General features: G+C 42.7%; 1 protein-coding gene across 1 annotated transcript in view; it reads right to left on the bottom strand.

The window, feature by feature from the left end:
- Positions 1-16,410, bottom strand: part of FOXK1 (forkhead box K1) — a 73,927-nt gene that overhangs the window by 4,894 nt on the left and 52,623 nt on the right. The window contains exons 3-8 of the mRNA XM_039492452.1: positions 15,324-15,480; positions 14,151-14,297; positions 12,132-12,325; positions 10,339-10,505; positions 9,451-9,726; positions 6,394-6,618 (exon numbers count right to left, since the gene is read on the bottom strand). Of these exons, the coding sequence (XP_039348386.1) occupies positions 6,394-6,618; positions 9,451-9,726; positions 10,339-10,505; positions 12,132-12,325; positions 14,151-14,297; positions 15,324-15,480 (1,166 nt within the window). The remainder of the gene's footprint in view (positions 1-6,393; positions 6,619-9,450; positions 9,727-10,338; positions 10,506-12,131; positions 12,326-14,150; positions 14,298-15,323; positions 15,481-16,410) is intronic.

Raw genomic sequence — 16,410 nt, 5'->3', positions numbered from 1 at the left:
AACACCAATGAGCTAAGGAATTGTCTCCAGCTGGGAAAGCTCCTACTCTTGTGTTTTAACCCCTAACCCTTAACTGAAAATTTCTACATCCATGGACTATGAGACTGAAGCTCTGTACTTACTGCATGGAGCACCACAATCACAGGCTTCTCCCAAGCTGCCATACCAGCATGCCTTAAACCTGACCTGGATGGACCACTGCTAGGGGCGTGTGGGTAGTTTAGTCTCCATGGCCCAATCACAGCTGGGCACTTCTACTGAGATTGCCAACAAGAAAGCCAATGCCCTGTCTACTGGAAACTGAATTACAACCAGAATATTAATGTGGGAGGTAGATGAGTATTATATCGATTTTACAAGTGAGAAACTAAGGCAAAGAGGTTAAATGATTTACCTCAGGCCACAGGAGTTCCTGTCAGAGCTGAGATTAGAACCCAGGAGTTCCTGGCTCCCAGCCCTGTTCTCCAAGAACTAGACAAAAACTCTCACAATAGTAAAGAAATGGGAAATAAGGTAACCTACTTTCAGTTTACAAAGTCTCAAGAGTTCTGTTACTGAGTAAAAATTACTTCAGTTTAAAGTCACAGCAACAGAATATGCTTATACCTTAGCAAAAGTGTAAAATAGCTTCACAGTGATAAAGACGGCCAAACCGTGAGGGACATCAACATGGTAAGAGTTAACAATACAGGAGTGTCCACTGCTAGCAGCACAAAAAAGGAGCACAGGGATGGAAAGTAGTAATGGAAGCAGAACAATGCCCTTCAGAGTCCAGCAAACGACACCAGGCAATTGCGAAGAATGCCATGCACCGGTAAGGTCAAGAGGATGAGAAAAGAGAAGACTGTCAGGGTTGGATGAGAGAAACCCGCTGACCACTATTCAGAAAAGCCATCTCGGTTTTCTAAGAGGAGAAAACCCCAGACTGGGAAACAAATGTTAAAAACTGAGACAGCCTAAGGGAAGAAACTATGTTTTTCAGCTGCGCATAGTGAACTGCGTCAGAAAGATACAAGCTCTGCATCCTCTGCAGAGAGAATCTAGCACCACTTAACTGGAAAGCTGTGGTGTCATCGGAAGGATTCTAATCACACCTGATTACAAAAAAGAGTAAGACAAATGTTAGTGATTTCAGAGGTGCCTTAAACATAAATGAAGAATAATTAGCAATCAAATGTCCTACTCTACATCAGTCTCATGCTACTGCAGGATAATATCAGCTCCATTTATTTATCCATCTATTCTTATTTAACAGTTTTATATCTCTAAGTCATTACAACTACTCATTACATTTTTCCATTACTGGACAAGGTAAAACTAGGTAGAACTTTGATGGGAAAGGTTTTATTTAAAAGAAAAAAAAAAGAAAGTGGTGGGAAGCCTTCATCCAGCAGTGGACTAAAACAAAAAAATAACTCATAGGACAACCCAAAAGATGCTGTAAGAAAGCCAACACAAATCCAGACAAAGTCTTCCGCTCTGACTGCCCGTAACAGTCAGGGTGGAGGTGCTGGGACTCTTCTGATTTCATAAGAAGGGAAGGCAATAACTCAAAGTGCTAGGGTTCTGCCACCACCAGTCATTACCCTTGAAGTGACAATACTTAATGTCCTGAGGAAGCACAAGAATACCCTCCCAAGGGAAACCAGACTGGACAAATTACTAAAAAATATCCTATATGAAACAATCCTGCATTGATGTAGAAGATCCAGTAGGCCCGCTTCATTTCTATGAGACAAAACTGTGCACCATAGTACTGGTTCTTTCCCCAAGACTTTGATGAGTGAGAAGAGACTGGAGGTGAAACATTTAGTTATGGAGAAAAGGATTTTCTGAGAACAGAGTTGGGGATTTAGTGGTGTCCTACGAGCACCGGGGAAGATTTATTATGCAATATTGAGGGCAAGGGTCGACTGGCAAACAAGGGTCAACTGGATCCACAGGAGGAACCCTTCAGTGTGCCAGACCTCCAACTGATCCTACTCTTTCTTCACAGTAGGCCACACAGCCTCATTGCCTCCAAGACTGAGCCTCTTCGCAGGCTAATGCACCTCAGCATGTGTTTGCAGTGACACCAGGCAGCTTTTCCAAAACAGGGTAGGGCTTATTAGTCAACTGGAACAAAGCATCGTAAGTCCCTACGTTAGCCTAGAGTATATTTTATTTTATTTTGTTTATTTTGTATTTTTTTTTTTTTATGTGTTTTTTTAAATTTTTTTATTTTTTTTCAATTCACGTCTATAAATAATATAAGCCTGCAGGTGGCTATGCCCTTGCCTTCATTCTCTGAGGTGTGCCATGAATACATCCCAAAAAGAAAAAAAAGAAAAAAAAAAAGAAAAAAAAAAAAGAAAAATAGAGAAAATAAGAGTTTAATGCCAATGATGCTGACTCCTCTGCCAATGATGCTGATTGCTGAATTACCTGTGTGTAAATGAAAAAGAGCAAAAGAAAACAAAAAAAAAAAAACATGAAAGAAATTTTCAAAACAAGCACTCAAAGAAAATAAGAAGAAAGAAACTAAGAAAAGAGAACTAAGAGAAGAGCAAACGGAAAAGCAAAAAGTTGAAACATACAATCAACAACTCACTCAACTCATTCAAACCTCAACTAGCAAGCTCAGAAAAAAAGGCAGGGCTGAGCAGGAGATCGGGAAGAGCCAGAGAGAATGGGAGATACAAGAATAAAGAAAATGAAAAAAAAAAAAAAAAAAACATAAATTAAATAAAAATTAAAAAAAAAAAACAAATAAAAAAAAAGAAAAAAAAAAAGGCATCTCACAACAAAAGACAACAAAAACATCAAAAAGGCAACAAACATCACCAAAATTCAGCTCAATGATATCAAATCAGCATATTCAATTGCCTGTGAATCAAGATGAGTCAAGTGATGTGATGCATTGATGCTGATGAGCAGATATATGTGAACTCTGATGGGCATGGGCATGCAACTGATTGAGTTGAAGGAAAAGCGCTATAGCGATTGGGGCATCTGGTCATCTGGAGAGTTTGAGCTAAGAGGCTGTCAATAAAAAGCCAAAGTGTCACCACTGGTGGTCACAGTCACATGATCACTGCCCAGTATGAGAAGAGAGCACAGAAGATTTACGGCTTTGAAGATTTAAGAGAAAAAGGATCTGATCGAGAGCTGAGCTGCTTTCTTGCACCAAGAAGCACTGTGCTGTGAGCTCATGCATTCCCCTGAATGTGTGATGATGATAGTGAACAAGATGTTAGTGATAAAAAACAAAATAAAATAGTGACAAACCGACAGTTTTGTAGATTTGTTGGATGTCCTGCTGCTCAGGAGAGAGTGATCTCCTGCTGCGTGGCTGTCAAGTGGCTGTGCTGAAGCTGCTCTGCTGAATGTCTGGACTGTCTTGAAATGGAAAAAGAAAAACTTGGCGAACCGAAGAAACTAAACTGAACTGGGAGACCTGGAATTTGATTGGACAAGGAATTTTATTAAACAGGATAAACAATAAAAATAAAATAAACAGGAAAGGAAAAATGGAGGAGGAAATGCTGTTGCAGGATGTTGATGGAGACAGTGTGAGGTGTAGATGTGGAGAGGACAGAGACAGAGAAGAGTCTCAGAGAGACTTCCTAGAGAGAGAAAACAAGGAGAGAGTTCACAAAGAAAATGAACAATTACATAAAATGTTGGCAATTAAAGAGCAATATGCTGAAAGCAAGAGAAGAATTAGAAAAGTTCAGAAAGGAAAAAAACCTTCCCTCTTCCACTCCTTCTGGACACTGCTGGACATTGACCCATATCATATCATCACAGGGGATTCACAGGGATAAGAAAGAAAATGACTGGACGACAAATTGGATAAAGACTGATGGGTGTCAAAGTCAAAAAGCCTATCAGAAAGAAGTCAGCGGATCTCAAGAAAAGAAGACTCAGAAAGAGCAAAAATGAAAATGGAAAAATGAAAAAAAAAAAACCCAAAAAAGAAAATTTGTTTTTTTGAAACATGGAGTACCAATATATATGAGATGAAAAGTATGTGCATGCAAGTGGTCCATCTCTATTCATTCATCTTTATGCGAGCAAGTTTTTGCGTTTTTCATATATAAAGTCCAAAAATAAAGTCCCGCCACACATGAGCCTGACCCTACAGTCCTGTGTGATCATACCCATTTACAGCACATAGACAAGCAGACAGCGAGATCGAGCTTCAATCAAAAACAAAACAACACAGAGAACAACACTGAGAACACTGGCATTATTATATTATTCAAAAAAAAAAAAATTTTCAGACCTGGATTGTATTTTTTTTTTATTGTGTGTATGTTGCCCGGTTGATTGCTGGGAGAAAGAAGAAAAAAGAGAGATGAGAGACACAGAGCAAAATGAAACAAAAAAAAAAAATTTTTTTTTTTTTTTTTTTTTTAAACTGCTACTGCTTTTATTATTTTTTTTTTTTATATTATAGTTTTATTTTTTTTTTTTTTTTACAACAAAAAAAAGGACTCAAAAAGGCCTGCATAGTTCAGTGTTTTTTTATTTCTTCAAAGTAGGCACACACATGCACACTGCACTTGTTATATTTATATGTTGTGTTGTAACAAAAAAAAAAAAAAAAATTAAAACTTTTAAAAGTTTATAGTGTGTGTTATTTTGCTCAGAGACTATTTTTCTTGAGTGGAAGAGGGGGCAAAATGGCTCTTTTGATAGTAAAGGTTGCTGACCCCTGGCCTAGAGAAAAGGGGTTAAGACATAGTCCATCTGGCCAAGCCAGTGCTATCTACCAGCCAAGCTGCTCTGGATTCCATTTCAGGGACTCTGTCCCTTTGTCAGTCCCAGGTGAGAGCTGTCTGGCCTCTTCCAAAAAACAACTCTTATCCCCCTCCTGTCACCTCTCAGGCAGAGCCATGCTGAGTTCACATACCCCACCAGCTGGAGCTGCCTGCTGTCAAGTGTTGACTGTTCAGTTGCTGGGGTTTCTCATTGTCTCTCTGGATCCTCCACTGAGCTGGGACAATTTCAATCAGTTTTTTAAATACCCCATTATTTCTACCGAGACTCAAGGTGTCTCTCTCACCCCTCATGTCTCATGTTCTGCCCCAAGAGTAGACCTAACCCTTTAGCCTCCACTGAGTAGCAATTCATAAAAAACATTACATAACATTTCTACTTTTTCCACAGCAAGAAAAGCCAAAGTAAGAGAATATGGGCTCAAGAAAGGCCACATTTATTTGTTGAAAAGATGCTAACCCTAGATGGAATAAAGACTAGAGGGAGATGGGGACGGGATAGACAGATGCATTGCCAAGGACATAAAAAGGGACTGGACTCTTCAGAGATGATGTTGGAGAAATGGTCTGAGGTAAACGGGATGAAATTCAATAAGGACAAATGCAAAGTACTCCACTTAGGAAGGAACAATCAGTTGCACACATACAAAATGGAAAATGACTGCCTGGAAATGTGGAAAGGGATGTGCAGGTCATAGTGGATCACATGCTAAATGAGGGTCAACAGTGTAACACTGTTGCAAAAAAGCAAACATCATTCTGGGATGTATTAGCAGGAGTGTTGTAAACAAGACACAAGAAGTAATTCTTCCACTCTCTTCCGCACCGATATGGCCTCAACTTGAGTACTGTGTCCCGTTCTAGGCACCACATTTCAAGAAAGATGTGGACAAACTGGAGAAAGTCCAGAGAAGAGCAACAAAAATTATTAAAGGTCTAGAAAACATGACCTATGAGGGAAGACTGAAAAAACTGGGTTTGTTTAGTCTAGAGAAGAGAAGACTGAGGGGCAGACATGAGAACAGTTTTCAAGTATATTTAAAGGTCATTACAAGGAGGAGGGAGAAAAAATGTTCTCCTTAACCTCTGCGGATAAGACAAGAAGCAATGAGCTTAAACTGCAGCAAGGGCAGTTTAGGTTGGACACTAGGAAAAACTTCCTGTCAGGGTGGTTAAGCACTGGAATAAATTGCCTAGGGAGGTTGTAGAATCTCTGTCATTGTCTAACCTGATCTTAAAAATGTTCAAACACCCGTCAAGGATGGTCTAGCTAATACTTAGACTTGTCTTGAGTGCATGGGACTGGACTAGAAGACCTCTCAAGGTCCCTTCCAGTCCTACAGTTCTATGTTGTTAAAGATGGCAGAGCTTTTTCCCCACAGAGGCAAATGAGCAGAACTGGAGGTGGAAGAGAAAGAATGGAGCAAGGACTTAAAGCACTAAAGCTGGGGGAGAAAAACTTTTGTTATTTACTGGTGCAAAATGTTGCACAATGCACATCTTGCACACACATTTCAAACTGGATGTATGGGAAAAAACTCGTATGTCAGGACCTATGTGTAGCATAACGGTAGAGTTTGCAGTGCATGTGAAACGACATCAGGTGCACAGCCATAGAGGAAAGCCATACCATAAGCACTGCCGGTGATGCTGTTGGTGGGGATGGCATGCTTCCCATTTTGTGTCACTGCCCGAACAGGTAGTTGGTGTTGTCCAATGGTCACTGGAGTTGCCTGCTGAAGGATGGTAACAGTTTGCCCTGGGACACCTTGAGCCATCTGACTGGCAACTGTTTGGATGACTCGACTGGCAGTGGGTATTGTGGCAAAGGCAATTGTTGGTTTCTCATCCATGCCTGTTTGGACATTAAACAGAAAGGAGAATCATTCACCATGAGCAGGCTTCAGTTTCAGTAATATGCTAGCAATAATACATACCCCCAAGATTAGACAAAATGAAAATACCCAAACACATACAGCCAAAGTATCCAGATACAACCAAATCATTTGTGTTTGATAAATCCCACAGATCAATATCTCATGGGAATGGGAAGCATCATTTCTCAGGTCAGTGCAGCAGAGTCTCAGAGTAACACATTTGGGCTCCAAAATAAGAAGGGGTTGAGGACATGGCTGACTGGTATGGACCTGATCCTCGGAGATGTGAAGTACCCAGAAATCTTTATGCAGGATCAGGCTCTCCAGGGAACACTTTCTGTGGGCCGACTGACACAACAGGATCAGCATTGAGAAGGCAGTGTTTCACTCACCTAGCTCATTAGAGGAAGAACATTGCAATCAGCGATATAAAAATGGGGAAGGATTACTACTTATGAGGAACAAATGGTTATTTTGAATGGTTATTCAAGATACCCAGCCATGATTTTTCAGTAGCTCCACAAGTTTTCTTACTGTACCTAACACAAAAATATCGACGCAACTGTTCACCAATGTCAAGTATAGACTTCCTCTAAGGCACAAGCAGGCCAACCAAAAAACAAGGTTATAAAAATGTCATTCTGAGGCATAAAAAGGTTCTCCCCCTCATCTGCATGTTACTACTTTGGCATGGATACAGTCAGCGAAAAAGTAGACCACGAGAGTTCTCTGCCTGTACACCAACCACTTGAGCCTCAGCTACACAACAGGGAAGGAGCCATAACAATATCAAACAGCCCCAGTGTTTGTGGAGCTAGGGGCAGCTTGCTCTCATGCCTACACTTGGGTGAGATCACAGAGGAGTGGAGAGGAAGCAGCCCCCTCCAATTTTAACCTGCCTTCGTGCACAACAACTTTCAACTAGCTGTGAAGGATAGGGGAAGGAACCAGCAGAAAGGGGGCAGTGCCTGGACTGCTGCTGCTGGTTTAGTGCAGCAGTGTTTAAAACCTTCCTCCTCACTCCCCCACCTTAACTGATCTGCTCAACAGGCAGGGAGAAGCTGCCAGGAAGCCTCTTGCCTCAAGAAGCAACCTGTCCCTTTTCTGGCCAGCCAAAGGCTGCAACTGAGATTTCTCTCTGCAGCTGACTCAGCTCATTGCCTGACCTCTCCAGCTAACTCTTAGAGGAGGAGAAAAAGAAGTGATACCTGCCCAGACAGGCAGGAAATGAAGAAGCTGATCCAGTATGACCACCCCAGCATCCCCCTTCTCTTCCCCATCTTAACATCAGAGAAACAAGGGAGACATGGTAGAACAGGAGAGGAGAGCTCGGGCAGGGTGTCAGACTGGTAGAGGGCATAAAGAGGAGTGGTGGGGGAAGTAGGGGAGAGACAAGAGAGCGAGCCAGGATAAGGCAGACCATAGGAAAGGCAAACGAGGGGGAGGGAAGATGGCAGGATAAGAGAGGGAAAAGGAGATGGCAGAACTGGGGGGAGGAGGGGGAGGAATGAAGAGTGGAGCTGGGGAAGGCAGAGGCTGGGGAAGATCTAGGGATGGCAGAGGGTCAGACACGAAAAACCTGCTCTACACTAAAAAGTTAAGTCGACCTAGCTACATCTCTCAGGGGTGTCAAAAATCCATACCCCACAGCGACGCAGTTAAACTGACCTAACCCTCGGTGTAGAGTGTGGTAGGACAGCAGAAGAATTCTTCCACTAACCTAGCTACCAACTCTCTGAGAGGTGGATTGCCTAGCCAACACGCGAACCCCTCCTGCTGGCGGAGGTAGCATCTACCCTGAAGTGCTGAGGCTGTACTACTGTACCGCTACAAGTGTAGGCAAGCCCAGAGATTGCTGCTGGGAAGCCTGGAGAAGCACAGAAGGGATCTGGTCAAAAACTTCAGGGGAGTTTGAAGGTGGTCAAAAGAAAGCCAACACCAAAGCAAATGCTGAGTGTCCCATATTACTATTGAGGAGGGTCTTTGTCTCTCCCTCCCCTCCCCATTAACACCCAATGTTCTTATTGTGCTTTACAGTAATTGTACATTTGTACAATATAATGCAATTATGAAAAGGGCTGCAGAAAAGGAGGTACTGCCCGAGTGAAAGCAGACAGAGAATGATCCTTTTATAGAACATTAGGTATTTTCAGGGTTTAGCTCACTAAGTCCACTGAGGCCAGAGTTGCCAGTTTAGAAATATATAAAGTGATCCTTATAATACTTGGCTTTTGCAGAATCTTCTAATCACAAAACACTATATGCACTTCTACAAAACTCATTTCCAGAGGCTTACACCTTTCCTCCCTTGGAATATATTTTACATACCCACAGAAAAAGGACACAGAGTCTCAATTACCATTAATGTCACCTTGAAACAAACAGCTTCAGCCTTCTCTGTGCTGGCTTTCAAAACGGAAAAGCATACCTTGGGATGGTGGGAGTTTTGTTTGGGACACAGATACCTTTTGGTAATTTACCCAATTGATCAGAATGGGCCTCAGTCCACAAGCATATTATAGGTGGACACCAGAACTAGAATAAATATTCACAGCCATATAAGCAGCTTTGGTCACCAGTAAAATTCTAGCTAGATTTTTACTAACTAAAGGCCACAGAGAGCTCAATTCTCCTGCTTACTGCTAGGCAGACCTAGTGCGAAAGCTCTTACCCAGTTTAAATTGTATCTTATGACTGACCTCTTTTGTCAAGGGCTAAACACCCAGGGAGTGCAATAGGTGTGCAGAAAACCCCTACAAGTCCGGACAAATCTTCCTTTGTCAAGTAGGGAGGGAAATGAAACAGACTACCTCGATGATCACCAGCCAAATCCAACACTGTTCCTGCTGCTTCATGAGCACCGCCTGCTGGGCCTGGATTTGTCAGTATGTATCCGTTAGCGGAACTTGAGGAGGAGGTTACAACCCTGACCATTGTAACAGTGGGAGCTTGCTGCACTACATGGATTGCATGACCAGAAGGCTGCTGTGAAGTCACTATTGGCATGTAAGCTACCGGCTTTGCCACTAGGGTGGATGGTCGGGGAGGAACAGCCATGATCACCGGCTGGGCACTGACAGGTGATCCTGAAATGGAAGAGATACGCGTATTAGAGCACTCATTTACTTAGACATTTCTAATAATACATAATGTTGAGCAGTGCGGTATTTGGAAAAGAATTAAAGTTATTCAGACAACATTCAATCTTGTATTTCCCAACTTTTGAGTGGCTAGTTGTGCAATCTAAACATTTTGTGTAGTTTTTGCATGCAATGTGTGTACACACAGTGCAGGGTTTTAAATGGGTTGCACAACCATGGGGTTCATACAGACCTATCACTACCACCCAGCAGTTTCACCTTTTCCAGCATACGAGTGAAAAACTCCACCCCTGCTCAGTGCTTTTTAAATTATCAGGTCACATGGAACTCTGGATGCAGACAGCAGCCCCAAAGAGCAAGCGACCTAATTCGCTGAAGAGGAGAGATGACAGACCCAAATCCCCAGTCAGACTGACTCCCTCCACTCCCCATCCCATCGCCATGAAGCTGAAGCTAATAAGAAAGAGACAGTCTAAAGCTACATAGCCACTGGAGGCTGGGAAAGGGTAAGTACGGAGAGATGAGGCCTTTATTTGAAATACAGAACACCCTCCCACCACAAGGAACACACTCTCCTGCAAAACAGGGGCTACATACCAGGCGCACTTTGTGAATATCGATACTCTGGAACAGAGGCTAACTTTGATGCAAAATCATGTTCATGTGGAATGGGTGAGCCCTCCCTGGACAGGCACTCTGGAGTCTGTAGGCCACTAGAGTGAGGGGACAGCAGGCCGGGATGAGTAGGAGAGGCAGGGGCACTCCTGAAACACAAACCAGTGCAAACAGAGTAAAAAGAATACATGCTGGCCAAGAAAGCAGTAGCAGAGAACCAAAGGCATCTCCAAAATCTACTGCCTCAATAGAAGAGCTTCTATTCTTCCACAGCACTAAGAAACCATTCTTGTGCTGTTTCTACCATCCTACTTCCTGCAATAAAGCCAGAAGCATGGCATCTTTGCAGCAATGCCACTCTTAGTAGGGCGAAATCTGAATCTAAATGGGCACACTCAAAGGAATAATTTTTTTTTTTTTAAAGAAGGTTTCGGTTGGTTGGTTTTTGACCCATCCTGTTTTTGACAGTCCCTTTGATTAGTACGTGCTACAATTTAAACAAAACCTGAAAGGTTTCATAGGAGGAGTTTTTCTGATCTTTTGTTAGGTGGGGGATGATGCCAAGGCTCCTCTCCCACTATTTCTGTCCTGAGAGACAGAAAAACAGTGAAACTCCACTAAGTGCTGCCAATGCACAAAGTACACTGCAGAAAGGTATTTTTTGCTAATTTTAAGTAACAGGAATCACAGACTATTTGCAATTATAGCAGATACAAAGTTTTCATGCAAATGTGATCTTCAAGTTGTCAGTATGACAAAGGTTGGGAATTCCCAAGAGTACAAACACCATTTAAGAGAGTCACTGTTCATAAACCCAGGGAATAGCTACAAGCACTGCATTTCCCTTCTGACCAGGGAAAGGAACCAGGCTTAAATGAGAACACTTTGACGCTCTGGATCGAGTCATTAGAAAAGTTTAAGAGTACAAAGAACACTGAATCCTCAAGCAATTACCACCATAACACTCTCAAACCCAGCTAGCCAAAGCAACAAAGAGTTTAAGTCACTCCTAGAATCCCCCTTGTCAGTACACTGGACTAGCAGCCTAGCAGAAATATTTTAGCAGAGAGGTTTATGGATTTCTAATTCCTGGGTCTTTTAAGTTATTTCTAACACTATACTCACTGGGTGTGATGTTTAGGATCTCACCGAATAAATTAACTAGATATCACTGAATTGTGAGGGATCCTGACTTTATTTTCATTCATTTTAACCCCAAAAAAACAAAAGAAACCCACCACACACACACACACACCCCTACCTTCTATAAAACAAAACTTATCTACGGGACTCACGTTTTCCTTAACATTCAACAAACAATATCCTTCTCTCACACACCCCCTACTGTGGATGCCACCTTTTTATTATTAATTTTCCCTTATTTTTCACCCACTTTTAGACAATATTTGATCCCTGCAAGAGCAAAGGGTACACTGCACTAGCTAGAATCAATTAGTCCAGACAGTCTCTGTGCTAAACTTCTCCTCCACACCCATACCATTGGCTGAGGCAGTTTCATTTAGTCCCATACTACATCCCTTCAACTCCATTGCTGACAATCATGTCAAATGATGTGATGTTCTCTGAAAGAGACTAGTTTAAATACCACAAGTGATTTCTCCTACGACCTAATCCACATGCGGACCCGGCTCTTCAGAAATGAACAGCAGGGCTTTGCACAGTAAGCCACTTACTCCTGTGAGAACAGTTCTGCATCACTATGACATGACAGTTACACAGATTTAGAACAAAACTAAAAAGGGACCTGAACTTACCTGGAGGAGAGGGGCCCAAAGGGTGTTCGAAAACAGGACACCCCCCTCTGTCTCCTTTTTCGGAATGCCTGTTCAACTAGCTTGGCTTCTGAGGCCGGGTCGATTCGCCAAAAGGAGCCCTTTCCGGGCTCCTCCTGGGAGCGTGGAACTTTGATAAAGTAACGGTTCAAGGAGAGGTTGTGCCGAATGGAGTTCTGTGGGAAGCAGAGGAACGAGTTGATTATTATGCAATGTGGAAACACCAAAGACAGACAAACTAGACTTCACAGACCAGAAGAGTAACATCCGTCCCCTTCAGAATCTCTGCCACAAACAGTAACAAGCTACCAAGACTCACAAGGGGAATGGAAGTGATAAGAAAAAAAAATCTGGCTAAATAAGTTACAAATACAGAGTTTCCATTAACTATGGAGGAAGACAGGTTTGTGGGGCACTGTACTGTTACCTGCCCCTTAGAAACAACCAGTGAGGGCAGTAGCTCTTCCACTGAAGTGGGGGCTTTGGAAAAGCATAAACAAAAGAGATGTGTATTGTAAAACAGCTAGAACACACTTCAAAAATGGCCTTTTTGTTTTCAAGTGGAAAACTGCCAGGCTCGGCTGCACTGCCTACCAGCAAATTGATCACATGTGCGAACATGAACCACTAGAGGCCACACCACACCACAATAATCATAAAGCAGGCCAGTGAATTTTTTTAGACTGACTAGATATTGGGAGGGACCCATTAGCTGTCTGGCACAGACCTAGCACTGTCGGGTGCTGTAGATATTACCCATCTATATAAACAATCATTTCTAATTCCTCTTCCTCCCTCCCCCGTTTTTTTGCTTCTCTAGCAGCTTTCAAAGACCAACAGATGTGCTTTACAAACAGAGCTTTACAACGCTGCTGGTAGGGAAGGCAGGGACATATAGAGACCACTTCACTCACCACTGAAATGCAGCAGTCTCTGCAGCACCAAGCAGCAGCTGGTTAACAATGCACAGTAACACTGTGGAGCAGGGTAAGGTGGGAAGTGAAGAATTCCATAACCAACTGGTAGGGCAGGGGAAAACTGGGCAGGCAGAATTTACTTATTCTGATTATACTGTCAAGTGTGACCAGCCATGCTGCTCCAGCCAGCTGTGGACAGTAGAATCAGCAGCTGCCCGTGACTCTTCAATACATCAGTGTTGTGTGCCTAGAAGTGACAACACCCAGTTCAAAGGTGTGGCACTGGGAAAGGGTGAGTGTGGCTGAAGCCCTGGCTACTGACACATTAAAAGCAACACTCAAGCAGCTGAATATCCAAGTCTGACATAGCATTATCAGCTATGGGCAAATTGTACACAGAAGCCGGTGAGATTTCCCAACAGTATGCTAAATGCACAGACGTGACACACAAGGGGTCAGCTTGTGGTTTTCAGACCCTTAGCGCTCCATGATGGTATCTATAGTAGAGTGACCATACTCTGGGAAAGGACAGCAATAGTCGGAGAGGGCGTGAGGGTTACGATTAAAAGAGGGAAGAGAACAGAATTGTAGACAGCCATGCTGATGTGGTGCAATCGCAAAGGGAGAGGTCTGTAGAGCATCCCTTTCCTAAATAACTGGACATAGTCAAGATTTTTCAGGGGTCAAGGAAGATTTGGAGAGAGATAGGTATGCGGTGAGAGTAGAGGCGATGAGACTGATGAAGTTGCTGCTGGTAGCAAGGGCATGGAAGGAAATGAAAATGGGGATGACAATCATGTCAAAGATATCTCTAGAGATGCAGACGTGGTGGGTAACAAGAGTGGTAAGGATGGGCCTTAGAAAACCAGAGGCCCCTGAGCCATATGGAATGTTTCTATAGAATAGCCTTTACAAACACTGCCCACAAACAAAAAGTTTAAGTGATGTTATTAAACTGATTATTCCCTAAACTGACCGGAGCAGCTTCTCATTACCCAGTGCCCTGATCCCTCACCAAATGTGTTTCCTTTTAGGATAAGCACTTTAATAGGAATTTCAAAATTTGTAGGCATCAAGAACTCACCTGCCAGCCTTTGTCAGCAGTCCTGTAATATGGATAATGCTTGGTGATGTGGGCATAGATCCCACTTAGTGTTAATTGCCTGTCTTGGGCTGAAGATATGGCCTGCACAATTAATTGAGCATAGGAATATGGTGGTTTGGACTCATCCTAAAAGAGAGGACACAACAGAGGAAGCTTAATTTCAGGAGTAAGGATTCTTATGCTGGAGTTTACACACAAGCCAGATATTAGATGCCTTCTAGATATAGCTAAACTTTCTACCAAACAATATTTTCTGTTGGAAAAAAGTTCCAAAGGTTTGTTACGTTTTTTAAATTTTCCACCCAGTTCTGCTTTTAGGCACTAGCATCAAGCACGACTTGGTGCTGCTCCACGATCTCCAGGAGGGACTCCTCCTCTCTAGAATTTGAAAAAAATTTACTAGAAAGGTTTATTTCCAGTTCCTCACACTGCTCCATCAGTGCATCTCCACCAAGAACAGCCACCCTGGCTTAGGGGAGAATTCAATCTTCATAGCTATCCAGTATTGTGCTCCCTTGCTAGATCCCAAACCCTAGCATTACCCAGGGAAACTACAGCTTCAACTTGAGTATAAAGTCACTTCATCAAGATTGAATTCCCTCCTTATGACTTACTTTTTGTTTGTTATATTTTTAAAAGCTAATCCTCTCTACACTGCTCTCCTCACCTCTTGTCCCTGAACTGCAGGCCTGCGTATTCTGTCTGAGTTAAACAGCAAGCTCTTCAAGGCAGGGACCCTGTCTTTTATTCCCCAGTGTATTTTACAAAGTGTTGTGTACATCGGTGGAGCCGTTAATTAAAGAAGAAAAATAAAACTCTTTGGTTTTAAAACTCTTCCAATATATAGCTTCTTAGGGGAACACCTGCATGTCAGGCTTCACGGTCCATCAAAAAAGGCAGATTCCTGTAACTTGACCTTTTAAGTGAATGCAGAAAATAAATTTGGGAAGCTAACCTAGCAGTGATATCCATGAGCCAGTGACTGACAGAGGGGGATGAGCCAGTGACCCTCAGGGGCGTTAAGTATCCCAATGGAAATATGTGTAACACATGTACAATGGATAAATTATCTTTAGACTTGTTTAACTACAGTGTACTGCCAAGCCTGAAAACCTCCCCAAGCATTGCTGGGCAGATAATGTTTCTCTGAACCTTTGGGCTGTCCCCGCCAGATGCGTCTGCCTGCTGCTCTGATGCTGCTTTCGCTGCGTACTCTGCTGCCAGCTGCAGGTCCGAGGTAATGTTCTGAACAAAGCGATATCCTGAGGATCCAGCACCACGTGGACTGGCCGGGCAGGAGTTGGGAACACTGCAGGGGGTAGAGATGAGACAGAGACATCCATCTCCAGTTATTTATTAACAGCAACAAGTGTACATACAACTCTTACCATCCAAGGATCTCTAGGCAATTGGCAAACAATTAAGAATCCACATCTCTGAGAAGTAGGTAGGTACTGAATTTCTTTCTCCACATAGGTTAACCCAAAACTTAGAGAGGTTGAATGAATTGCCCAAGATCATGAAATAAGTCAGTTGCAGAAGTCCTGACTTGACTTCCAGAAGTTCTGATTTCCTTTCACCTGCTGTAGTCACTAGACAACACACAATTTCAAAGCGTGAAGCAGGATCACTCCTCTGTGACGCCAGCATGGGGCTCCACTGAAAACCAAATATTGTATCAGAGTTTGTCTTTCTGGAGTAAATAAGTTACACAAGTAATTAAAAGCCTTACTCTTCAGTCATAAATCTGGCCAATACCATTCTCTGTCTAAGATAAGGATGTTGATCGCTCAACTTCTCTACTTAAAAAGGCTACTTATATTTTTTACAGTATCACTGTTAAAACCGTAATGAGAGATGCATCGCTGGGTGCAGCAGCACTGGGCTTTAGAGGGCTGTTCAACAACACAAAGGTTAATGTCAAGTAGCTAAAACCACAGCGACCTCTAAAGGCCACTTATCTCCTTAACCTACCAGCATACAAACCCTACTGACAACCAATGGGAGTTGCAGATACAGGCAGAGTGCCCTTCATATCAGTGTTTTTGCAGATTGGTTAGGGGAAAGAAAAATAATTAAGAGTTCTAGGACTGCCACAAGATGGCACTTTAGGAACAGTTATGAAATAGGGAAAGCCACACCAAGACTGGTGTAAGGTTACAAATAAACAATGAAGGTGGGTCTAGTCTGCAGCACCACTCAGACCCACAAGTACACACGGCAGGGTGAGAAATAATTA

The sequence above is a fragment of the Mauremys reevesii genome, linkage group 10 (assembly GCF_016161935.1).
Source record: "Mauremys reevesii isolate NIE-2019 linkage group 10, ASM1616193v1, whole genome shotgun sequence".
In the NCBI taxonomy this organism is placed as follows: Eukaryota; Metazoa; Chordata; order Testudines; family Geoemydidae; genus Mauremys; species Mauremys reevesii.
The sequence above is the reverse complement of the archived record's forward strand: the minus strand, read 5'-3'. Positions and strand labels throughout refer to the sequence as shown.